Source organism: Gambusia affinis, linkage group LG02, assembly GCF_019740435.1.
Source record: "Gambusia affinis linkage group LG02, SWU_Gaff_1.0, whole genome shotgun sequence".
Classification (NCBI taxonomy): domain Eukaryota; kingdom Metazoa; phylum Chordata; class Actinopteri; order Cyprinodontiformes; family Poeciliidae; genus Gambusia; species Gambusia affinis.
The window spans coordinates 21,660,206-21,682,367 of NC_057869.1; the positions used below are offsets into that span (position 1 = coordinate 21,660,206).

General features: G+C 35.1%; 1 protein-coding gene across 6 annotated transcripts in view; it reads right to left on the reverse strand.

The window, feature by feature from the left end:
* LOC122846452 (protocadherin-9) overlaps positions 1 to 22,162 on the reverse strand; it is a 185,208-nt gene that overhangs the window by 120,000 nt on the left and 43,046 nt on the right. For 4 of the 6 annotated variants that reach the window (XM_044143438.1, XM_044143451.1, XM_044143459.1 and 1 more), the window contains exon 3: positions 6,952 to 7,053. The exons of 1 other annotated variant lie outside the window; for it this stretch is intronic. In XM_044143438.1, coding sequence (XP_043999373.1) covers positions 6,952 to 7,053 — 102 coding nt within the window. Of the gene's footprint in view, positions 1 to 6,951; positions 7,054 to 22,082; positions 22,161 to 22,162 lie in introns of those variants that run through there. One more of the 6 variants, XR_006373244.1, reaches the window with a different exon arrangement.

Below are 22,162 nucleotides of genomic sequence, written 5' to 3' on the forward strand. Positions count from 1 at the left end.
TGTTCCACTCTGCAGTCCACAGCACATTTCCCTGCTGTTCCTGATTGTGATATAGTCTCAGAAGCTTACAATGACACTGCACCTCTCCTAGGATTACAGTTTAATCTTACCCTAAAGTTTCTTTGTCAACAGTGACTCTAGCTATGCAGCATTTCCAAAACCTGTGATGAAAAAAAAGCCCTTTGTTGTTGCAAATAATAGTTCTGTACCAATACTATTGCAGTCAAGAATGCAGATTTTATTCTACATGACTCACAGAAAAAAAAAAAAAAAAAAAAAAAAGAGTCAGCTGCTTTTTGTGCAACAATCCACTATTTGAAGAACATGGAGAGTTTTTAGACATTGAGGCTTGAAATCAACAAAACACAATAATACAAGGCAATTTTATAGCGATCTGGAGATTTTTGAGATTCCTTGGGCTCTATTGTGTCTACAGAGTTGTTCCAAAGACTTTTCATTTATTTATTTTTTATGTGGATCTTGTCTTTCTGAAGGAGGCTGTGGCTGCCGCAGAGTGCTGTTGCAATGGCACGCTAGTTTTTGATCTGCAACAATCATAAGGTGGGCTGTCCTGTTAAAGTAACATCAACATGAATATGCAGGGCTTTTGAGCAAAGAAATTGCATGAAAGACTATCAATACTGCTTATTTAAACTGTTGATTTTAATAATGTGGCTGAAAAGAGTTAGTAGAGCACGTGTCCAAAACCCGAATATGCTGGGGAAACACCAAGAAAGCAAATTAAAAAACTGTTAAGAATCCATCTGGTCTGTTGTTCTATATACAGAATAACAGACCTCTTTCTTCCAGCAAATAGAAACTTGCAGAAAAAAATCTGACAATTGCCTTTCCTCTAAATATGCAAAAGCCTTCCTATTTGATGCCATTGTATTGATGTTTTTCTCAAACATTTTCTAGCTATATATAAGGATCTATTCAACAACTTATATTATTGAATCATAACTCTATTCTGTAACAAAACTCATATAGATTAATTACAAAAAGTCATATTTTTAAAGCCTCTATTTCTGTCAATTGTGATGATTTTTAGCTTGTAGTCAATAAAGACACAATATTTAATTTCTTAGAAGATTAGAATTTCAGCAGGCTATTAAAAAATAATAATACACAAGTGTGGTCTTAATTAAAAGTATGTTTCATATTTGATAAATAAAAACAGTTAAGCCATCGTTTAATTATAATAATGAAAATACAAATATAAAGTTACATTTTCAAGTGTTTAAAAAAAAAATGGATCAGTGGAAGGAGTATCAACTTTGTCTGTATGAAATCTTTCTGGATACATATGCTACACAGAGATACAGCCCATTCACTGCTGTGATTTTATAAATTGCATCTTCCAAAGTGGTGTTACTGCAGCATTATTGGATATTCCATTTCCAAAGCTCCCAAACTCTTCTCTCTAATATCAGTTCATGGCCAAACAGGATTTAGCACTTGAGCGTATTTCAAAAGTCTAAAGATTCTGAGCATTAAAAGCACCAAGCATGTATAGCAGTTTGCTAATGTGATTTTCCAGTATGGTCAATAAGTACATTTCAAACGAATACATTTAGACCTTGTATAAACCTTGTAATCTGTGTCCAGAGTTAGTTCATTTCCAACCTCTGTTTTCAGAGTAGAAACCAAAGATTATTTGTACTTCAAATAACTATTCTAAAAACTATCTTGTTGTCTGTTAAAAAGTTCAGGTTTTTGAAGTATATTTCATACAAACAGCAAAGAATTACACATTTTCAGGACTCCGGAAGCTTTCAGAGAATAGGCACATTTCTGCATAAATTAACAGTTAACAAGTCTGTACCAGGAAGTGTTTACTGTTACCATTGCTAAAGCGATTACTATGCTGATAAATAGCTCACCATGTAAGCGAGTTAATCTAAAACTATATTTTATGTTGGTCTGAAAGGGAAAAACTGAGGCACATTTTGTGAAACAGTGAGTCATGTTACATCAAGTACGGTACCTATTTTGTGCAGTGTATTTGTATTGGGATCACAGGAATAAAATATGCAACGTGTTACAGCATCAAGGAGGGCTGAGTTTACTATCTTTTTTATTGCTGTTTTTTGTTTCTTTTCAAGTAGAATTCACTTGAATTTTGTTAGATTGGCACATAACAGGGACGTATGTGATTAAGTGATAGAGTAGCCTTCTTGCAATCCGACAGTTGTAGGTTTGAGTCAAGTCTCCTCCTATCATTGGTATCAAACATGCCTGTGTCAATGCAACTGTGTGAATTTGTCTGTAGTGTAAAGTGCTTTAAGTGGTCAGTATGACTGAAAAGGTGCAATTTAAATTCAGATCAATTACCATGTCTTATGTAGCTACACTGAACATGAAGGCCACAGTATCAGAAATACAGAAAGTTGATAGGGAAAACTTATTTACCCAAAGGTGCCTTTTGTCATACACTACTAAAATCCCAATAACAGTTGTACACAGTGGTATGACAGATATTTAAAGATTACCCCTGGCATAAACAAGATTAAACTATTTAGACAGTATAAATTGCAAATAAATAAATCAATGGCATAAACCTTGAAGAGATTAGACTTTTCTTCTCGATTCTTGTTCATTTGTTTATAGCTTTTTTTATCCTCACCTGCAAGTCAGTTCTTTGGTATTCATTTTACAATAATAATTACATTTCCAGTTATCTACTCATCAAACGTATAGAGTAAATGGCAATAAGTGCATTGATTCCTACGAGTACGAGGACCACAAACTGAAAAACATCCAATAAATCAATGGGACATATGCAGTCCATGAGGTGACTTTTCCAGTTTATTGTATTTTACCTGAAGAACTACGGTTTGGATGCAGTTAGTTTCTTGTGTGTCATGACTGCTGTTCACAATAAGCACAACCAACCTATTCTTCTCCATGTAATTTGGAATAAACTACTAATGAAGGAAGGTGTCTCTCTGTGGCCAAGGACTGCTTAACAATCAGCCCAAGGACTCACCACATATAGGATGGGATAATTTCCGCCAGCTGTGCCTTTTCACGTTAGCTCCTGCCCCTCTCCCAACCACTCGTCCCCATGCAAGAACTCCCTGATGCACTCGGAATGACAGAGGAAAGAAAATTATCGAACACCAATACAATAAAGCTGTCTGGTAACTTAATAGGCTGCTGAGTAGGGGCAGAGTGGCCATCTTGCTTTGAGGCGATAATGAGAGTCATCATTCCCTCATGGGCTAAAAGAAAACGGCCTGTGGGAGAGAACATGCATTTATCTGAGTACGCATGCGTATGTTTGGCTGTGAGGCTTTTTGGTCCAGTGAGGTCCAACAAACACACACTACCATGCTCTAACAAAGTCAGCGGGATATTTTGCTGAATTCAGCTGGAAGGAATTCTGTGAGAAATTCTGTTCACTAAATCAGGCTAATGTCCGTATAATGTTGCTGCAAGCTTCAGGGAGACACAAAGCATGCACTGTCCTATTCATCTTATTACAGGTCCCTGAACTAGTTACAAATGTAAGAAAAACATCTCAGATTGATAAAAACAAAAAAACTGCATGGTAATGGAGGTGAAAGAAAGATTTACTGAAATAATAATAGAAGGTGCTGTAATTTGTTTCTAGTGACAAGGATTTTTGTTAACACTGGACTTGTACTCTTGCAAGCATTCCATTTTTAAAATCTACGATAAAACATTCTTGTTCCTGTTTATTTAAATCACCAGTTGTAGTTCGACTTAAATAAATATGTGATATTAATATCACAAATGTTCTAATATGTTGCACCTCTGTCACTTGACTTGAGACATTTGTGCATAATACCTGCATCTCAACAATAAGCAGCACTTTATGTTTTCCTTCTATAATGAACATTATAGGTTCCTTTAGTCATTTGTTTTTTTAGATCAAGAAAAGGTTATTCTAATTTAGATAAAATAGATGTAAGATTACTTGACTGGCAGAAGATGCCGGCTAAGATGCAATGACTTTGCGTGTTTACTGTCATTTGCATATTGTATAAAGATAAGTAACAAACAATTCATGTGAAAAAAATAATAGTCCTTATTTTACGCTACATTTTATGCCCTCAGTGACTGACAAAACTGTCTTAGAAATGTTTACAGCCGCTAAGGAAATTCTGACCTGTTGACTGTGCTGATGCCAGCTAGTACGGTAAAAATCACTGCATGACACAGTGGTGTGCCCAGTGGCATCAAGGGAATGTGGGTGAGATGGAACTGCTTTGTGTTTACACCATTGCCTCGTTAGCTTTTCCCTGTTTGCTGATAGTGGACCCAGGGGGACACAACAAGCATTAAATATTTAATGGAAAGAAAACTGAGGGTTCAATGTTTGTGAACATTACTGCTTCATGAAAAATAAATATATGCAAATGTTTTCTCAGCTGTATATTTAGGAAATGCAGATATAAAAGTTTTCAGTGTTTTCATAAAGTACAAAAAGTTTAAACTGTGTTAATTCCTTAACATTTTTCCCCAGTGATAGAAATTTAATTGTCAGACACTACCTTTTATTCTGTAATAAACTAACTCTCAATGAGTATTTTGGAAACTAATCTCAAATGCCATTAAGCCCGTCACGATAAACGATAAATCAATTAATTGTTCGATAAATTAAAACTATCGACCTCATTTTAATTATTGGCTTTATCGTTTCTTCCGGCCTTTTTCTTATTCTGTTGATGACACTGAATCAACTCCGCTGCTCTCCACTGACCCTCCCTTCCTCATATCTTTAGTGTAATGCCCAGTGCACACTACACAATCTTAGAGCTGTCGGCCCATTTTCAAAACCTGAGGGATCACACATTAGCCAACAGAACTCCTAGGTCTAATGGTTTGATCGGGTTCGATCGTGCCATGTGGTGTCCAACAATGGGCACAAAATAATGGCTACAAGTCCAGTTAACTCGTTTTAAAACCATATTCTTTGCACGAAATGTTTTATAAACATTAATGTTGTTTCCACATAAAATCTCCAATGTCCGCTGGACTTCGGGTTGCGCGGAGTCAGCTGTTTGGGAGTCCCCTCCGTAATTTCCCCTCAGAAAGACTTACCATAACACACCACACACTACGGGATGATCGGAAATCGCAAGCGACAATCTTAGAACGGCCAACGTTCTAATATTGTCTTAAGGGGAAATATCGGGTCAAAAAAATGCGTAGTGTGAACTATTGCATCAGGTAGTCGATGTGCTCATCTTCTCTATTTAAATCTAATGATTAGATTTAATCATTAGACACAAAAGTGTGCAGACTTCATAATCTGCACACTTTTGGTTGAATGCAACATTTATTTCCACTTTGACCTTGTGTTGTTTAGTTTTTATTCAAGTACATTTTTTGTTAATGGAGACTGAGAATCCATTTTATTTTTGATTGTTTTGCTTATTTTGTTTTTCAGTTCCAGTGTTAAGTGTTCTTTTGAAAATAATTTGTATATATCTTTGGCAGGAAATCACATACATTATCACTTGATATCCATTAAATCAGTGTACAAAGGTCTTCAATAATTTGAGACAATTAATCGCCCAGCAAAATTTGTTATCGTGACAGGCCTAAATGCCTTTAATGAGTAAAGTAAAGAAAGTGAGCTTACATTTGACAAAAAAAGGTACTGTCCAATCATTAAGCACTGTTGATCTGGAACACTTTAACTGCAGTATTTTTTCTCCTATGTTGTAAATTTGCCTTAACTCTACAGCCAATAATTCTTATATTATTTTCTTAGATTGAACTTGCATGTTTCTATTTACTAGTAACTTGAGGCTGGTACACCTGACGTTCTTCAAGGTGGAACTATAAAGGACATTTCTATTCTATCCACCTTCTAACTGACCTAACAATCCTGTAAATGTGCTCATGTGTGTAAACTAAGAAATAGTTAGCTAATCAGAAAAGACCCCACAAATGTAATTTATGGTTTGAGGATTTTTTCTGTATTTATTTATTTTCTCCCACTCATTTCATTTAATTCTAAATGAGAAAATTAAACAAGCAGTTCTGTGTTGTTTCAGAATGTTTTGGCTTTGTAGAAACAAAAGTGGCATGAAAAATTATATTGACCACAGTGTTCTTTTCAAACATGTTTTGCAAATGTGACCAGCTTTTTAGCATTTCTTTCTTGTGAGATGCTTGCAGACCTTAAAATTATATGGAGTCTACAGTTACAGATCAATTGAAAATATATTGATACTCTGCAGATTTAGGCTATAAGTGATCCTTTAATGTCCCAACATTAAAAAATCAAGGCTGGTGAAATTCTTCACACCTATGGTGTAACAGAAAGAATTGCACACACCAAACACTATCTGTGAAACACAAAATACACAGAATACAAATTCACACAAATTATCCCTGCAACACGCAAAAAAAAATAACTTGGCATTGTGGTGAGCAACGGATGCAGATTATGGTAAGAGTCCAACCCCCCTCTCAGCCCTTGTTGATAAACTGTAGCAGAGAAAAAACGACATCATTAAGATTCACCAGTGCAAAGCGACACAAGCAAACCTTCTCTAACCCCCCGATGACTATCAAGCACTGTGTTTTCCAAGCACGGAGGTAATGAGACAAATACTTATTACTCAAGTAAAAATGGCATGAATATTAGCATCACATTAGCCCTGAATTTAATGATGTTTCGAGTACAATATGTCACTGTTACTCAGATGCAAAACATATTTAGGCTTTGTAGAAGGAGAAATAAGTAGAATTTTTTTTTGCAATGTCTCTTACTCTAGAATGTTCCAAAGCAGGGAGGGAGGCAAAACTTAAAAAAATAGATATGTTTTGTCCAATAACTCTTTGTCTTTCTCCATGGAATGCTGATGCAATAATGATCTTCAAAATAGTTTGGATTTTATGATATGAAATGATTTGCATTAGGTGAAACTCTAATGATTATTTGCCAAAAATGGGACCATCGGTACTCACTAAAGGGGTGCAAGGGGTCCAATATTCAGGATTCAGCTCTGCTCGAGGACGGAGGTCCAGATATTCGGGGTTCAGTTCAGTTCGGGCACGAGTTAATGTTCCCTTCATGGAAATTGAAAAAAAGGTTCTGTTAGAATTGGTTATTTAATTATTGTTTTGTTTGCATTAACAAAATGTGAACAGAACAGAAAAAACACAAACCTCAAATTTCCCAAATGACTCAAAAATAACATTGTTTTACAAATGTAAGAATGTCTATCAAACTCTCTACAGATAAATTTGGCCATGCATGCAACATATATATATATAGAGATATGTATGTATAATGTTAATTCAAAGAATGTACATGAAGTTTCACCAAGAATTTCAATTAAAGAACAGAAAATGAGGTTAGAATGTAGTTTCCCATTCCTGAGCCCTCCGTCCTTAGTGACATGCCATTGGAATGGACTGATTTTGCTGGGCCCCATGTGGCCTATGATATATACTGTAATTATCTGCTGATTCTCAAAATGGTTGTGTGTAATGAGGCTATGCTGCATGAAGCCCCAGGCATAAATCACTGTCTTTAACTGACTTCCAGATGACCAGTAACAACACAGAGCAGAGGAAGAAATGGGTTATCTGAGAAGCACTACTATAAAATTGTGTCTCTTATCAGCACACACCATATTGTCAGCCTAAATAATTTCACACATTATTTTTTCAAAAAGGTATAAGCTGGCTTGCAATTTATATATATATACATGTATATATATATATATATATATATATATATATATATATATATATATATATATATATATATATATATATATATATATATATATATATATATATATATATATATATATATATATATATATATATATATATATATATATATATATATATATATATATATATATATATATATATATTGGGGGGGGTTGCTTATAGCCCGGCAACTGGTTCATTAACTGCTAACAGTTTTATTCAGCATTGCAAAAAAGGCGGAGACCCCGCAATGTATGTGTTAACTTCAACCTTGTTGAATGACATGAACCTATCAGGTGGTTGACTGTCCTTGGAATGAAACTCCTTCTAAAAGCAAACACATTGCTGTGAGGTACACAAGCAACAGTCCGGTATAAAAACAGATACTTATTATAGTGGAACGGATTACATGGTGTGCAATATTTCGTAATTGGAAAATCTACAGTAATTAAAACTAAAATGTTTCGTCTTGAGAGTTGTCTCCCCAGATGTTTTAACGTAATACATATTAAAATAATTTACTTTTAAATTTGTATTGTGCTGTAATATTTTCTATTACAAAAAACTCAAGAAAAAAAAAATTTGATGAATAAAATATATGCTAAATTTATTGATAAGTGAGTCCTGAAGGGTAAAACAGTGATTAAATTTACTGAACCATAAACCTCAGTTAGACATTTTAACTAAAAAGCTATAGAAAACTGCACTGAATGCATGTTTAAAGTCACAATCAATGATAGTAACAGGGTAATAACAGTCAATCACAGTGAATTACATTACTGTCATGAGCAGGTTTGTGTTTAATGTGGTTTACAAATGGATCTGTGTTTTAAATATATTATAACTTGCAGGTTCACACTGTATAGTAATACGGGTATCATCCAAACCATGGGTAAAAAAAGAACAGAATACTGTCCAAAGACCTATGCTAGTTTTACGTTTTTAGTTGGGTTAGAAATCAACCTTTCCAAAATGTACTCACACAATTTTAACGAGACATGTTTCTCACAACAGTTTCCCTTAACAATTCTTCCAATTATTGAAATACCAGGGAAACGGGTAGAATGCAGCTGAGGAGCGCTCAGAACCTCTATCTCATTTCGTGTTGGCTTAATATATGATTTCACTTGTCTGTCATTCTAATTAATGGAAGTGCTGTACTATAAACTGCCCAAAATGTGGGATTCTTTACGACTACCTAGCCATTTATCATTGGTATGATATGTGACAGAGAGAAGGAAGTGAGAGTTGGCCACATTATAATTGATCATTTTTCACTTCACATTGTCAGTGACTGTGGTAAAGTCCCTGGTTGACGCTGACAGCATCACATGTTACACCTGTCAACTCTGACAACAAATATAAGCGGCATGAATAAAACAGTTTATTAAGATTTACTGAGTGTCCTGCAACTGCATAAGGTGAACACCACTTTCCACTACCTGAGCAAAAACTAGAGTATTCTAGATAAGAATGTTGCAGCCAACGATTGACAGATCATTTAAGTAAGCACTGTGGTAAAAGTTTGAACTATACTCAATCAGTGGTGTAAATGATAGTCTGAAAATTACTTATTTAGTTTAAATTTACTGAACAGAGTCTAAGATTGGGGAGACGTTTTTTGTCACTACATGGCCACCACTGGAAGTTCTCAAGTAATTAGTGCTTTTTTAAAATTAGGCAATGAAATTAAACAAGCACAGCATCATTCTGTTGTAACAGCTTGTGGTAAATGATTCTGTGTAATTTTGTCAGTAGAACTCTGTCATACAGCTAAATGATTATGGAAACCTAGATGAACAACCGATTTCCACCTGGTGTGAATGAAACTGGTATCTACTTTGCTGCTTTAGTATAAAAATTGAACCTTTCTGAGTTAAATGCAGCAATCATCATTGAGTAAATGTTGCAGCATATTCCTGAGGCGTGTGGCCTCTTTTTTTAGATTTAAAATCTTGGTAAAGTACCTTTATGGGACTGCGTTCTGGTGCTTTGTAACATGCTGTTAGCAACAGGATGTGGCATGGGGTCTGTTTGTTTTCAGCACATGCCATCAGATTCTCTTAGATTGCCATCTGGGGAGTTGGAAGGTCAGGTGAACACCTCACAATTGTTCTTTTTGTTGCTCTTCTGCAGGTTTTATTAGACCCACAGTTCTGCTGAGAAGAGTCAGTTGCTAAGGAGCAGCACAGTTCTCATGCAATGTAGGGAGAATAATAAAAGTAACAAGTTTGAAAACATTCAAGATACAAGTTTTTATGTCTACTCAAAGGCAGAGCGTTAAATAATGCATTATTTAATTTGTGTATCACTAATTAAATGGTCTAGCAGACCAGTGTATTCAGTAACTTGTGTTCTGTATTTTGAAAAATTACTCAGTTAAATCATTGATATTAGAGACTGGAGGGAATCTCAAGGGTTTCTGGTTTGAGAACTTCTATACTTTTTGCAGATGATGTGGTTCTGTTGACACCTTCAGGCATGCAGGGGAGGAGTTTGAAGATGAACACGAAGCTGCTTTATTGCATGGGGACTGGCTATTCTGTATGATTCAAACAAAAAAGGGTGTTTGAAAGAGCTGAGTTGACATAGCAGACGCCTCAGTTTTAACCTCTACTTGTGGTTATGAAAAATGAGCTTTCCCATTAAGTTCATTAGCCCAAAGAAGATTTCTGAAGTCTTCCTGGAGCCATAAAGCTACTCAGCTGAACTTGTCTGGAAACTGTGGGCAGAGGAGATGACTATCATTCAGGGGATAAAATACACTTTAATTAGCTTCTGATACAGATGCTTCTGCGCTAGAAGCATCTGTATGCTTCTGATACAAATCTCCTTTTGTTTCCTCAGTTTTGATGCTTTTTGAAAACATCCAACATGTGATAGTACACATTATGGTGTACTACCAGTTGGACAATGTATTCTTTCTGACAGGGAACTCCCTTGGGATCTCCCATAATGAGGAAAGAGAAAGGTCTGGATTTCATTTGTAAAATTGTTCCTCCCCTTGGCTGACTGATATTCTTACACCACCACTACCTGCTTGAATCATTATTACAAGGAAAAATAGTGTCATATTTTTATGTCTTTCAATGCCAAACATTGACTCCATCAAATTAATATTGGAAGTGAAAATAAAGCTTAGTAGACCTTGCTCCATTTTGGTAATCTTATTTAAACTATAATCTCAGTGTGTGAAAATAACAACAGTGCTATTTTCAAAATCACCTAAATCCCTCTTCTTCTCCAATCTGATGCTCAAAATGAACTTTGTCAAGTAATCATTTATAGATTTAAAATGTTTTCAGATGCAGTAATAGAATTTGCTGATTTGCTTTTTAGGTAGTTGTGAATAGCATAGCTCCATCATTGCTTCTTTATTAGTTTATATGTATGGTTTTAAATGCAAATATTGAAAAGTAGTAAATGACTAGGCCAGTATTTTATAAAGCTCTAATGTCAAATTACTCAGTGATTTGACAGACTGGAAAGAAAAGACTTGAATATACATTTTTGGAACCACTACTTATTCACTTATTTGCATCTCGCTCTCTATTCCAGCACCTGGCAGATAAAGGTCTTTGTTGCATTTGTTTACATTGTTGCTGAAGTTGTTTTATTTAAAAGGGATTCAGTGCTTTCTGAAAAAGCAAACGCAGAACCAAAGGATCTGAATACCATGCATGGTTCATAAATAAAAAGATTGTGTTTCTACATTGGGGGAAACCTGAGGAAAATTAACTTTAATGACATGTCAAGGTAAGAATAACAATACTCGTCTGAAAGTCTTCCTGGACCCATAAAGCTACTCAGCTGAACTTGTCTGGAAACTGTGGGCAGAGGAGATGACTATCATTCAGGGGATAAAACACACTTTAATTAGCTTTACCATTAGTCTATTCCTGCCAAGCCTTCTCAGTCACAACAGACCTTTAATTCTGTTTAATTACCTTAGAGATACCACTGTATGCACTCTTCCTTGACATCACAAGACAACATTCATTTCTCAACAAGTGCTGCATGCGTGTGTGTACTGCTAAGAGGAAAACACAATGTTTATCTTGTGACTGGTGGCAAGACTCGTGGGAGTGGGTGCTTTTCAGATGAGTGTTTGGAGATGACTTAGTCAAGCAGTTATTCAATTATTTCTTTCTTACTTATTTGCCTGATCATTTTTTTTCCAAAGGTAAATAAAATTGTATGACATAAACTTAAAACAGAGAAAACATGCCAAAATGAACAAAAATTGTTTCCAAAAGAACTGGAAATTGAAAAGAATTTCTGAGATCGATCTGACACACTCTGCTCAAAGAAGTGCCACAATTGCTAAACATTAGCAGTGCAGTAAATTCAATCACTGCATCATCAGAATTGTCTTTGGAAATTGCTCTCCGTTGGTTAATATATTACAGTCATAATCAGTCAGTGCTGGTGTGGCTTTCTTTTTCTGCTCAGACTGTTAACTTACAGTCATTCGGAGCTCTGGTGATGCAAATGAACCCATAAAGTGGCCTTATGTGTGTATTTTCCCTCTGGACATCGAAATGAGATCAGCTGAGCAGTGTTGTCTCTTATTTCACAACGCAATCGTTACTTCATACAAAACAATCAGACTTAGCTGCAAGGCTTTGTCCTTTGTTTTTTCACATTTTGTTTATCTCTTGTGTAAACTTAATGACTGAGCAACAGAATAAAAAAGAAAGAGGTTTAAGGGAAAATGTGAAATATGAGTTACAAGAGGGCAAAGTGGGAGTGAAAGGAAAAATAGAAATGATGGCTGGAAATTTGTGACGATTATAAAATAAAAGTGCACAGGAGGGGGCCATGAAGTTGTTTATATTAAGCTGTTGAGATGGCTAGGCAAGAAAATCTGTGATTATCATTCTTTGATTTGCCAAGCTTTGCAGCAATCGGGCCTTCCTTTGGTGGCAGCATTAAACTTTATGTTTATAGGTCCCCATATTAAGCCCATTTCCACGCTCCCCATTCCATGCGCTAAGTATTGACATTCCATTTAAAGTTGCCAACAACGAGGAGGGTATTTTACGACAGAAATGTAATGGAAACGAACACAGCAAGCACTGCAGGAAAAAAAATCTAACACAATTACAAAGACATCTTCGCATAGTTGCAGAGTAAAAGGAGATAAGCATGATGCGCTCCTGCTTTCCTTACAAGGAACAAAGGAAATGAAATTCATCACATTCCTCTGCCTTTCTAGACTTTCTGCTGCTTTGTAACATACAAAGAAAATGGTTCCTTCTAAGTAGCTCACCAACCATAGATATGTGTGCTTCAAAAAAAATTAATACAGACATTAGACTTGATATGTTAATTAATTGCACATGTTTAAACATGCCCTTGCTATATTTAAAATCCCAAGACTACTCTGTTCAAAATTGAGAAAAAAGGTTAATGTAATACCACAGATTGTTAACGTAGCCATTCAATGAAGGTACTTTGTGCACAAATGGAAAACAAATTAGGTTAAAGTCTTGTGACAGGATAAATAAAACCTTGATCAATTAAGTGGTTGAAGAGGATGACAGTCCAGCACTAAACTGAAAGAGTCCCGCTGTTACTGTTTAATTCTTGAGCCACAGAGAAGCATTGATTCTCTATGGCACCACGTCCTCATCATTACAGTCAATGCTGAGGCCAGCCCAAACCATTTTCAACAGTCGCTAATGGCTTAAAGGAATTCAGCTGTACTCGTGGCAGAATTGTAATAAGGGGATTTTATGAAATTGTGGCATGGGGACTAGAGAAAGCAGAATTTTGCAGGTCATCCGCAGAACACAGTGAATGCATTAACAAAACAATTCTCTCTCATTACTTAGAATTATCTCTTTTCACAGTGCTGAATGGAGATTGAGGTGCTAGGGGGTCAGCTTATATGATGAAATAAGTTGCAATGCTAATGTTTGTAACCTGCCTGAACCAATATCTCGACTGCCTAACAAACCTTTTTCACTAACAAAATAAATACATAGCATTTGAGTTCTGCAAGGCAAAAAAAAAATATATATATATATATATATATATATATATATATATATATATATATATATATATATATATATATTTTTTTTTTTTTTTTTTTTTTTTCAAATATATATATATATATGGCTTTTTTTGGTTCTCTCAGCCCTTTATCTGTTCCGTAAGCACACCTTTTATCTCTCAGGCATAGGACTTCAACTCACTGGGGTTCTGTCTTTGGTTTTGGCCTCAAAACAGTGTTATTCAGAGAGTACTCCCATAGGAGCTGTGTACAGAAAGAGAAGGAAGTTGTTGCAGAACAGCAGTTTGCTTTGAGATCAGATGGGCTTCTTGTGGTCACTGTGTTGTGTACTTCTCTGACCTTGATTTTTTTTCTGCCGACAACAGCTTTTGCAACTTCTTCCTAAGAGATTAGTACACACTTGTTTAAACTGTCTGCTATCTACAGTCATGTTTTTATCATATCCATTATCCTTTCATTATAAACTGAACGAATAAACCAAGCTCTGCCAGATCTCATTCAGACATAAATTTGTGAATGATTTATGACTTTTGTTGTAGTTGCTTTGCAGTAACAGAAAATAACTTGAAATATAAAAGGCTTTTGCATCAGATATGTTGAGGGACAACTTACATACCTCACAACAGAAACCTGATTTTTCACATTGGGTTCAGAGAACATGAATATATTTCCAAATAAAATTTATTTCCCAAAATTGTTGCCTGAAAACTTCACATTTGGTATTAAAGGAAAACAAGTCAGCAAATAGAATTCATATACTGAAGAGCACCATGATTTCTTGTTGTCAAAGTAAATAGAGGCAGTCATTTCATACAGCCCTGTATCCATTGTTACACAGTCAACATTTTCATTTTTTCCTTCTCTAAAGTTTGTCTTTGTCCATCTGCCTTGTTGTACAATCTATTCAAATGTTGGTTGCTCGAGTTGGAGCAATGAAACTTCTTCACAAAAGCGAAGGGAAACGAAAAAGCTGTTGCAGTGAAACTTTTTCATATAAACCTACTAAGGTTTCTCCCTCCAGGCTAACCTACACAGGCCCTACCTTGAGACCTCCACTACTCCAGCTAATTAAATTTAAGAAGGTCAGAATACTTGTTGAAATTTAAGGTTGCCTAAATCTAATTTCTTTGTATGGGTTAAAATAAGTAGACGGCTGCATGCCATTCAGTAACGGCTATATACAAAGACTCATTTTATTCTGTAACCTCCAAGCTCTGAGTGCATTACATTACTGCCTTCATGATGGGGATTTTTATGATCTTGGAAAATACAGGCTCACCAGACTAAATCCTGTACAGCCTTCAGGTAGGACACAGTGAGCGGATAAGCCGAATGGCAACTTCTCTTTTTCTGTGCCAACTCTTGGACATTTTTAGCAACGCAAGCAAGAGAGCAAGACTCCAAGTATGGCATAACCAGGTGAAAGTAAATAGGAGCAGCATCATTTTCAGCAGCCAACAGTCTTATTTATGTCCAAAAAAAAAACACTTTTTTTTAAACATCTTTGTTTTTTAGGCTATATGTTTACAGTTAAAAAAACTACTGAGGCTAAACAAAATAGTAGGTAAAAAATGTTTTATTTGATAATTGAGAGTAATATTGTGTTTTTTATTTATTTTTTTTTAAACGTAGGAACAGATCAAAAGGTTTAATAAGGTGTAAAACACTGGTTACAAAGACAGATGTAAACTGTTATTAACTGTTATTAACTGAACTAAATTAAAATAGGAAAATTACAGACCGATTAGATAATTAGTGAAGAATTTTAAAGAATCCTATAATTGGTGTCTTAGGTTTGATTAAGGTCATAATGTGTCACATGTCGTAGGATTGAGGTGGCCAAAAGAGGATCAGAATCACATTAGGTTGTTGTAATATAAATGTATTGAATTATTCGACTTGCCACAATTAAAAGTAATGCATTTAAATGTTATGTGAAATTTGAGCCTTTTTAAGACCTAATGGGAATGACACGGTAATATAAATGACCTGAAGCCACTTAAAAGATAAAAAAAAAAAAAAAAACTGTTGAACTAGTTAGAAATTACAAAAAAAAACTAAATTAATTATTTAAGCAATGAAACATATCTACAAAAATTGCACAAAACAACTAAACCATTAGTTATCAACTGGACCAAACAGATGTGCATTTACACTACATTAAAAAGATATTTTTCCCCACTCGATCTTAATCTCTGTAAGGCAGTCTCTGTGGGTTGAGGGTTAATAACTGAAAGCAGTTTCACTGTATGTTTCCACAGTAGTTAAGAGAGTAAAAGTGAAGGACCAGATGGCCTTTGGGGGCTTCAGGGTTCACAAATTGCAAACATTTATCATCAACAGACTGGTGCAAACATGGCCAAATATTGCCTTATAAAATATTAAAGGAAACTTAAAATCAGCTGTTGGAAATCTAACATAGACATATAAATAAATAAAGACACTGTAAAACCGCATAGTGTGTATGTGTTTTTCTGGTTTGTTTACATGGACATTATCTTTCAAAATAAATCAGTTAGTAGCGTAGAGAAAGACATATAATCTATGTTACACTATTTCAGAAATGGATCCTCTGTAAGCAATAGGATACAATGTCACTATCTCATTTTTCCTCTATTCAAACCCTCCTACACAACCGCATCAAAGTAAGATATTACAAATGCATGAAATGACCATTTTTAGCATTCCACCAGTGGCTACTCTATGGTTTGACTTAACTTACAAACTCAAAACATAATTTTCTTTTTTTCTGCAACCTTACTCAGAGATATTGGGTGAATATCTGACACTGCACTTATGTTACTACTGAACTCTTTCCCTCCTTTTGTAAACTTCAGAAATATACTTCACTGGGCCTAAACATTTCCAGCTAAAGTGACTAAGAAGTACCAATGGCATGTCTTTCAGTGGTGGGTAAGGGGTCTGGTATGCATTTTGTTCTAATATCCTGGTTTCACAGACTGAGAAATGCTCTTTGGAAATGTCTTTCAAATGAAACAATGCTTTCTTTTTAAACCCCATCCACAAGCTTTGAAATTACAACAAAGTCCAAAGTTGTTTCAAGGTTTACTTTGGCTTGGCTTCCAGTATGTTTTGACATAATTTCTTAGGAGGTCAATTTGCTTTTCTATGAAGGGAAAAAAAACATTTCTGTTTTATTCTGGTAGCGCACTTTACAAAGGGTTTTTTGGTTCTCAAAGCCGTGTTGATTTTGAAGTTCCATCCTAACGTAGAAAACAGAAACACATATATCACTTCACAATTTTTAGCTTCATACTATGAAAATGGTTATCATGCATCTTAATCTTAAAAAATGTGACAAACCGTAGATAACATTTTATTTAACCTGCTTATTATGTCTTTGCACTCACATCTGACTTTCCTGTTAAACTATTTCTTCTGTTAACCTTCCTGTCTATTCTCTGAACAGAACAATTCTATTACATTTTGTGGCAGTAATAATGAGGCAGAAAAAATGTGCTATTGAAAGCACTTGTTGTATTCTGTGGCTTCTCTCATCAGACACTAGTAGTCACAGCTGGGGGCCGAGTGAGAGGCGTAAACCCTCATGATTCAGACAACAGTCTAACCATCAGACACTGATAGTTAATAAAAATTTCATCAGCTGGTTAAAAATAAAAAAGTCATGGATTTGTTTTTGTCAGCATGCCAAATTCTCTCTGAGAATGTTAATGTTTATATAAAAAGTACTACAGCTGACAGAGAGAAACTGCACACTTGTTTGTCAGCGCTTTATAACAACTTGTACTTTATGTTGGACAGTTGAGACATAGACTTGCATTTACTTGTATTTTCAGCTCCTGCAATGAAATTAAGAACTGCGAGGCGCTGCAGTCAACACTAATTTCTTGGCTGAACTTTGAAATTTTAAATATTTTTAGGGTCATTAACGTTGGCATTTTACGGGAAAATGCTTTCTTTGATATACTTCCCCATATTTTCAAAGGTGAGTGCATGAGTTAGAGGGTATCTGATTGATAGCAGGGCGAAGCCGTTTCAGTTCACACTCACCAATCAAAGCAGCGAGTCAATATTTATGAGCCACGACAGCACGTCTCGTATTGTTTTCCACTTATGAGTGTGTGAAAGCGTGTGTATGTATGTGCTATTGTGTCACTTTGGAAAGCATGGCTACAACTCTGGAAACACGGTTTTAATGAAAGCATCCCTATATGTTTAGATGGATGGCATGCTTGCTGTTGTGCATTCAGATGTTACTCTAGAGTTTATCATCCTTTCTTTCTGTCTCGATGATGTGTCTGAATCAAAGCATAAGGTTTTATATTTATAGTTTGACCTTTGATAAGAAAAATAAAGTGCCTTGTGTTTTTTACTTGTCTCATGATTCTTTTTTCCTCCTGTTGGTGGGTCACAACCTTATCACACTATTGCATATCTGTCTTGTGTTTCAATACTGGAGGAATGCTTTTAATGTGCAGCTCCGAGTAAATAACAATCCAGCGTCGCCTTTTTTCTACATTTGACAATGTTGCGTACACAATTTGATCACCACCCAAGTCAGGTTGCCACTAAATCTTTAGAACATTAGTAGAACAACCCATTATAACTCTAAAAATGTCATGTATGCTGCATATATGAAGGGGTTGCTACTACAGAATTTACACAAGAAAATTATCATAGCTATTGCTGTGCAGATGCTATGTATGCAATGATGAAGATTCAACTTAACTAATACTAAATGGTAGGAAAGATCCTAACTGACACACTTTGACCTACTTTTTGATTATTTAGCTGATAGTTACTCAACCACATGGGGGCAGTCACAGAATGCATGCAATGGCTCTCAAAAATATACACACCACTATAAGAACGCTAGGCTTCAAATTAAGCTTAGATAAACCATTTAGAAGATGTATATTTATGTGTGCTTTGCAGTGGAAAAAAAATATGTACAAAATTTTAAAAAAAGTTGTAACACCATGGCTACATTAACTGCTTAGCTTGGCACCTTACGTCAATTAAAGTGAATCTGGTCATCCTGAGATAAAATTCTGCTGTCCTTTCTTGACATCTGCTCATTAGCATCATTTAGCTAAAGCCATACTTTGCACCAAGGATCAAAATTATTCCATCTTAGAAATATAATTTACCAGAAGGGTACAAAAACAACATACAGCATCTTATATAGATCAAAGACACAGAGAAATAAGTCTAAAGTAATTGGATAACATATGGAACAAAAGCGACCTTATGGAAAATTTGCATTTGTGCAAAACTGATGAAAAATCAAGACTGGGACTGTTAAGAAATGCTACAAAACGAAATAACCCCAAAAGGAGTTGTAGAAATGTGCTGGTTGTCTTCCATTTATGACAATAGTATTTTGCATTCTCCATACATCCAGAATAAATAGAACTATTAAAGGTTTGTAACAAACACACTTTTCGAGATGTAAAAGGCTAGGAAACTCACCTTTTAGAGTTTCCTAGCCAGAGTCCAGAACTAAATCTCACCTCATCTACAGAAGGTTGTGCACAAAACTTGTCCTCCAAATTTGAATGACCTGCAGAACTTTTGCAAGGTAGAGAAGGCAAAGATTGAGTGTTCAAAATGAATCAAAAGGTTTCTCAAAAGTATATTAGTTTATGGAAGTGCACACTTATACTACTGGGTATACAGCCTTTTTATTTTGTATTTGTCTTTTTTGTGTTGTTTTACTCCTGTCAACTTTTTTTTTGCTTGAATTGTACAGAATAAATGACATACTATGACCAAAAAGTATTTATAATGGCCTAAAAATTTTCTTTTCCATCACAAAAACAAGCCATGTTAACAGAGGTGTGTACACTTGGACTAAGAGCCGCTCTAGATGACTAAATAAACGGTTGGTCTGCTCCTGATAGTCATCCTCGTTTAACATTATGTATGACAAGCAACGTCATTGACTTCGCTTTTATCAAATGTGAAGAGAAGATGCTAAATTAACAAATCTTTTGAAAAATGTAAACTTTACTCAAGTATGTATGTTTACTACGTAGGTTTTTGTTGCGTCACAGGAAATGAACCTACCTCTTTAATTAGTACATAACAATTACACCCCAAACTAAGTTTCAATACATCACTGCAAGAAAAAAGACTTTTAACATAGTCGTTCTATTCCCGATGAATATGAATAAAAATAACTACTTCCATTTCATATGAGGCATTGCTTTTTTGGCTTGAAGTTTCTTTGAACTATTAAAGGTTTAAAATGATGGGATGTATTTATACATTACAACATTACTTGTTACTCATTCTCCGAGGTTTAAATGTCAAAATCACCTAATTTTCCACAATTAAGACATTTTCTTTTATCAAAGGAGCATCTGCTAGCTATGTTGCAGGAAACCTTCTCCTTATGAATATGTAAATCAGTGTTGAACCTGAAAGAATCTGCAGAAAGCTGCAGGCCAAATCAGCCAATGATAAAACACTAAGATATGAGAAATAACATTACAGAGGATTCAAATGAGTCAACAGTACGACCACCTAAGATAATCCACAATTAATAACACAAAGACATCCGATGTTATCTGCTCTGGTCAATCCCTAATGGCAGGGAATTAGATGAAGTCAAGTGTGTCAACAACATTAATGGTCCAGATTATCTCCCTAGGCTGATGTAGCTCGGAGAAAAGCTCAAGTCAGCCAGCTCAGTGGTTCCTGTCAGTGTCACCTTGTTTTACAGCTTGGGAATGGCAGTTGGATTTTGAGGATCTGGAACTGCTCAGAGAGAAATGAAACTGATTTAATGGGTCAGCAGTGCTGTACGTTGTCACGGATAGGGTGACAGGTTCAGGAATCTTGATATTTATTCCAGGAATGAAGTTGAGAGCTGTAGTTGAAGAGCATAATGTGTCACGGTTTCATTTGTCCGACACATTTTTGTACCGCAGTTTAGATTTAAATGATGCCTAAAGCTTATTTTAAATCCTTGGTCTCTCTTTATAACCTCAGAGTGAATGTTCAGAATCACTGGACAGGGAAAACATCTAGATGTTTAACAGAGGTTCACTTGATATTGCTATATCGATTCTGCTTCAGACTTGAGACAAATTTCTCATGCCCTAAAGGTAACAAGAGAAAATAAAAGTGAAAGAACTCACACTTCCAAGTTTTCAAGGCCTTGGGGAAGAAATTAAGTTCGGTTGGACTTTAAAGAGGCTGTTAGATGGAACGTTAGACGTGATTTTGCTATCAACCTTTCACTTGTTCCACCATCTGCTATTACAGTAAAACTTAAAAGCTACTGCTCGCCTGTGTAGTCTGTGCTCTGTGCCATAGAGTAGTTTACTTTATGAGGTCCAGCATATTATCCCTGGAATTGAAGCCCGGAAAGGAAAAAAAAAAAAAAAAGACATAAAATGTAGAGCACCTGGACAGACTGTCAGTCTTTTGCCTCTATAAACATTTATTTTGGCCTGTCGTTTTAATTTTATGCATATGTTTTGAAAGGTAATATTGCATAACAGCACAAAGCAAAAAAAAATAAACATAAAAATTGCACAAATGTATGTATATATATACACACACACTATTATGATGGATGAAAAACGTACTATTAACCAATGTTTGGCCTCTACTATAAAGAACATGTGTCTTGCTAACTAGCAATGGCCAAACGTTTTTGCCACACTGGCCAAAAATGAAACATCTTACGTACATATAGGCTAGGAAAAGCTTTATTTTTGTTTATTAAAACTGCAAAAACTAAATTTTTTTATGCCTAAAAATAAACACATGCTATTTTGACAAATAGATAAAAGTAATTAAAAGACAGACAAACATCCTAAGTTTTACGCTGACTTTTCTTGGAGTAGAAAAAAAATGCAATCTATTCTAAACAACATTAACAAAATGTATGTCACTTGTTCTTCAAAACTAACTTTAATTAGCAAAGTTCAATAAACAAAACTCCTATTTATCAATGGTCAAGTTTAATTAGTAGGACTCCTATTAACAGTCAAATATAATAAATAGAATTCCTATTTATTAATAGTAAAGTTTGATAAATAGGATTTCTATTTATTAATAGTAAAGTTTGATAAATAGCTAAGGTTAACAAATATGACTCCTATTTATTATTAATAAAGTTTAATAGATAGAATTCTATTTATAAATGGTCACGTTAAATAAATAGGACTCCTATTCATTAAACTTGGCTAGCCAATTAAAGGTGTTTATTACTATTATTGTATAATGGTTGTTTGAATTAGTCACTTAAACATGTTTTATTTTTGCTGTGTAATATAAGAAGCAAGAGACACTGAGAAATCCTGAAAGAATCCCTGCACCGATGCTAACAGGCATGTCACTGAACAGTGTTGCTCACCTTTTTCACTGGGGCGGGGAGGATGAGTTACGCTGGTATGGGGTGTTAGGGCTGCTGCTGACTCTGACTCACATGTTGCT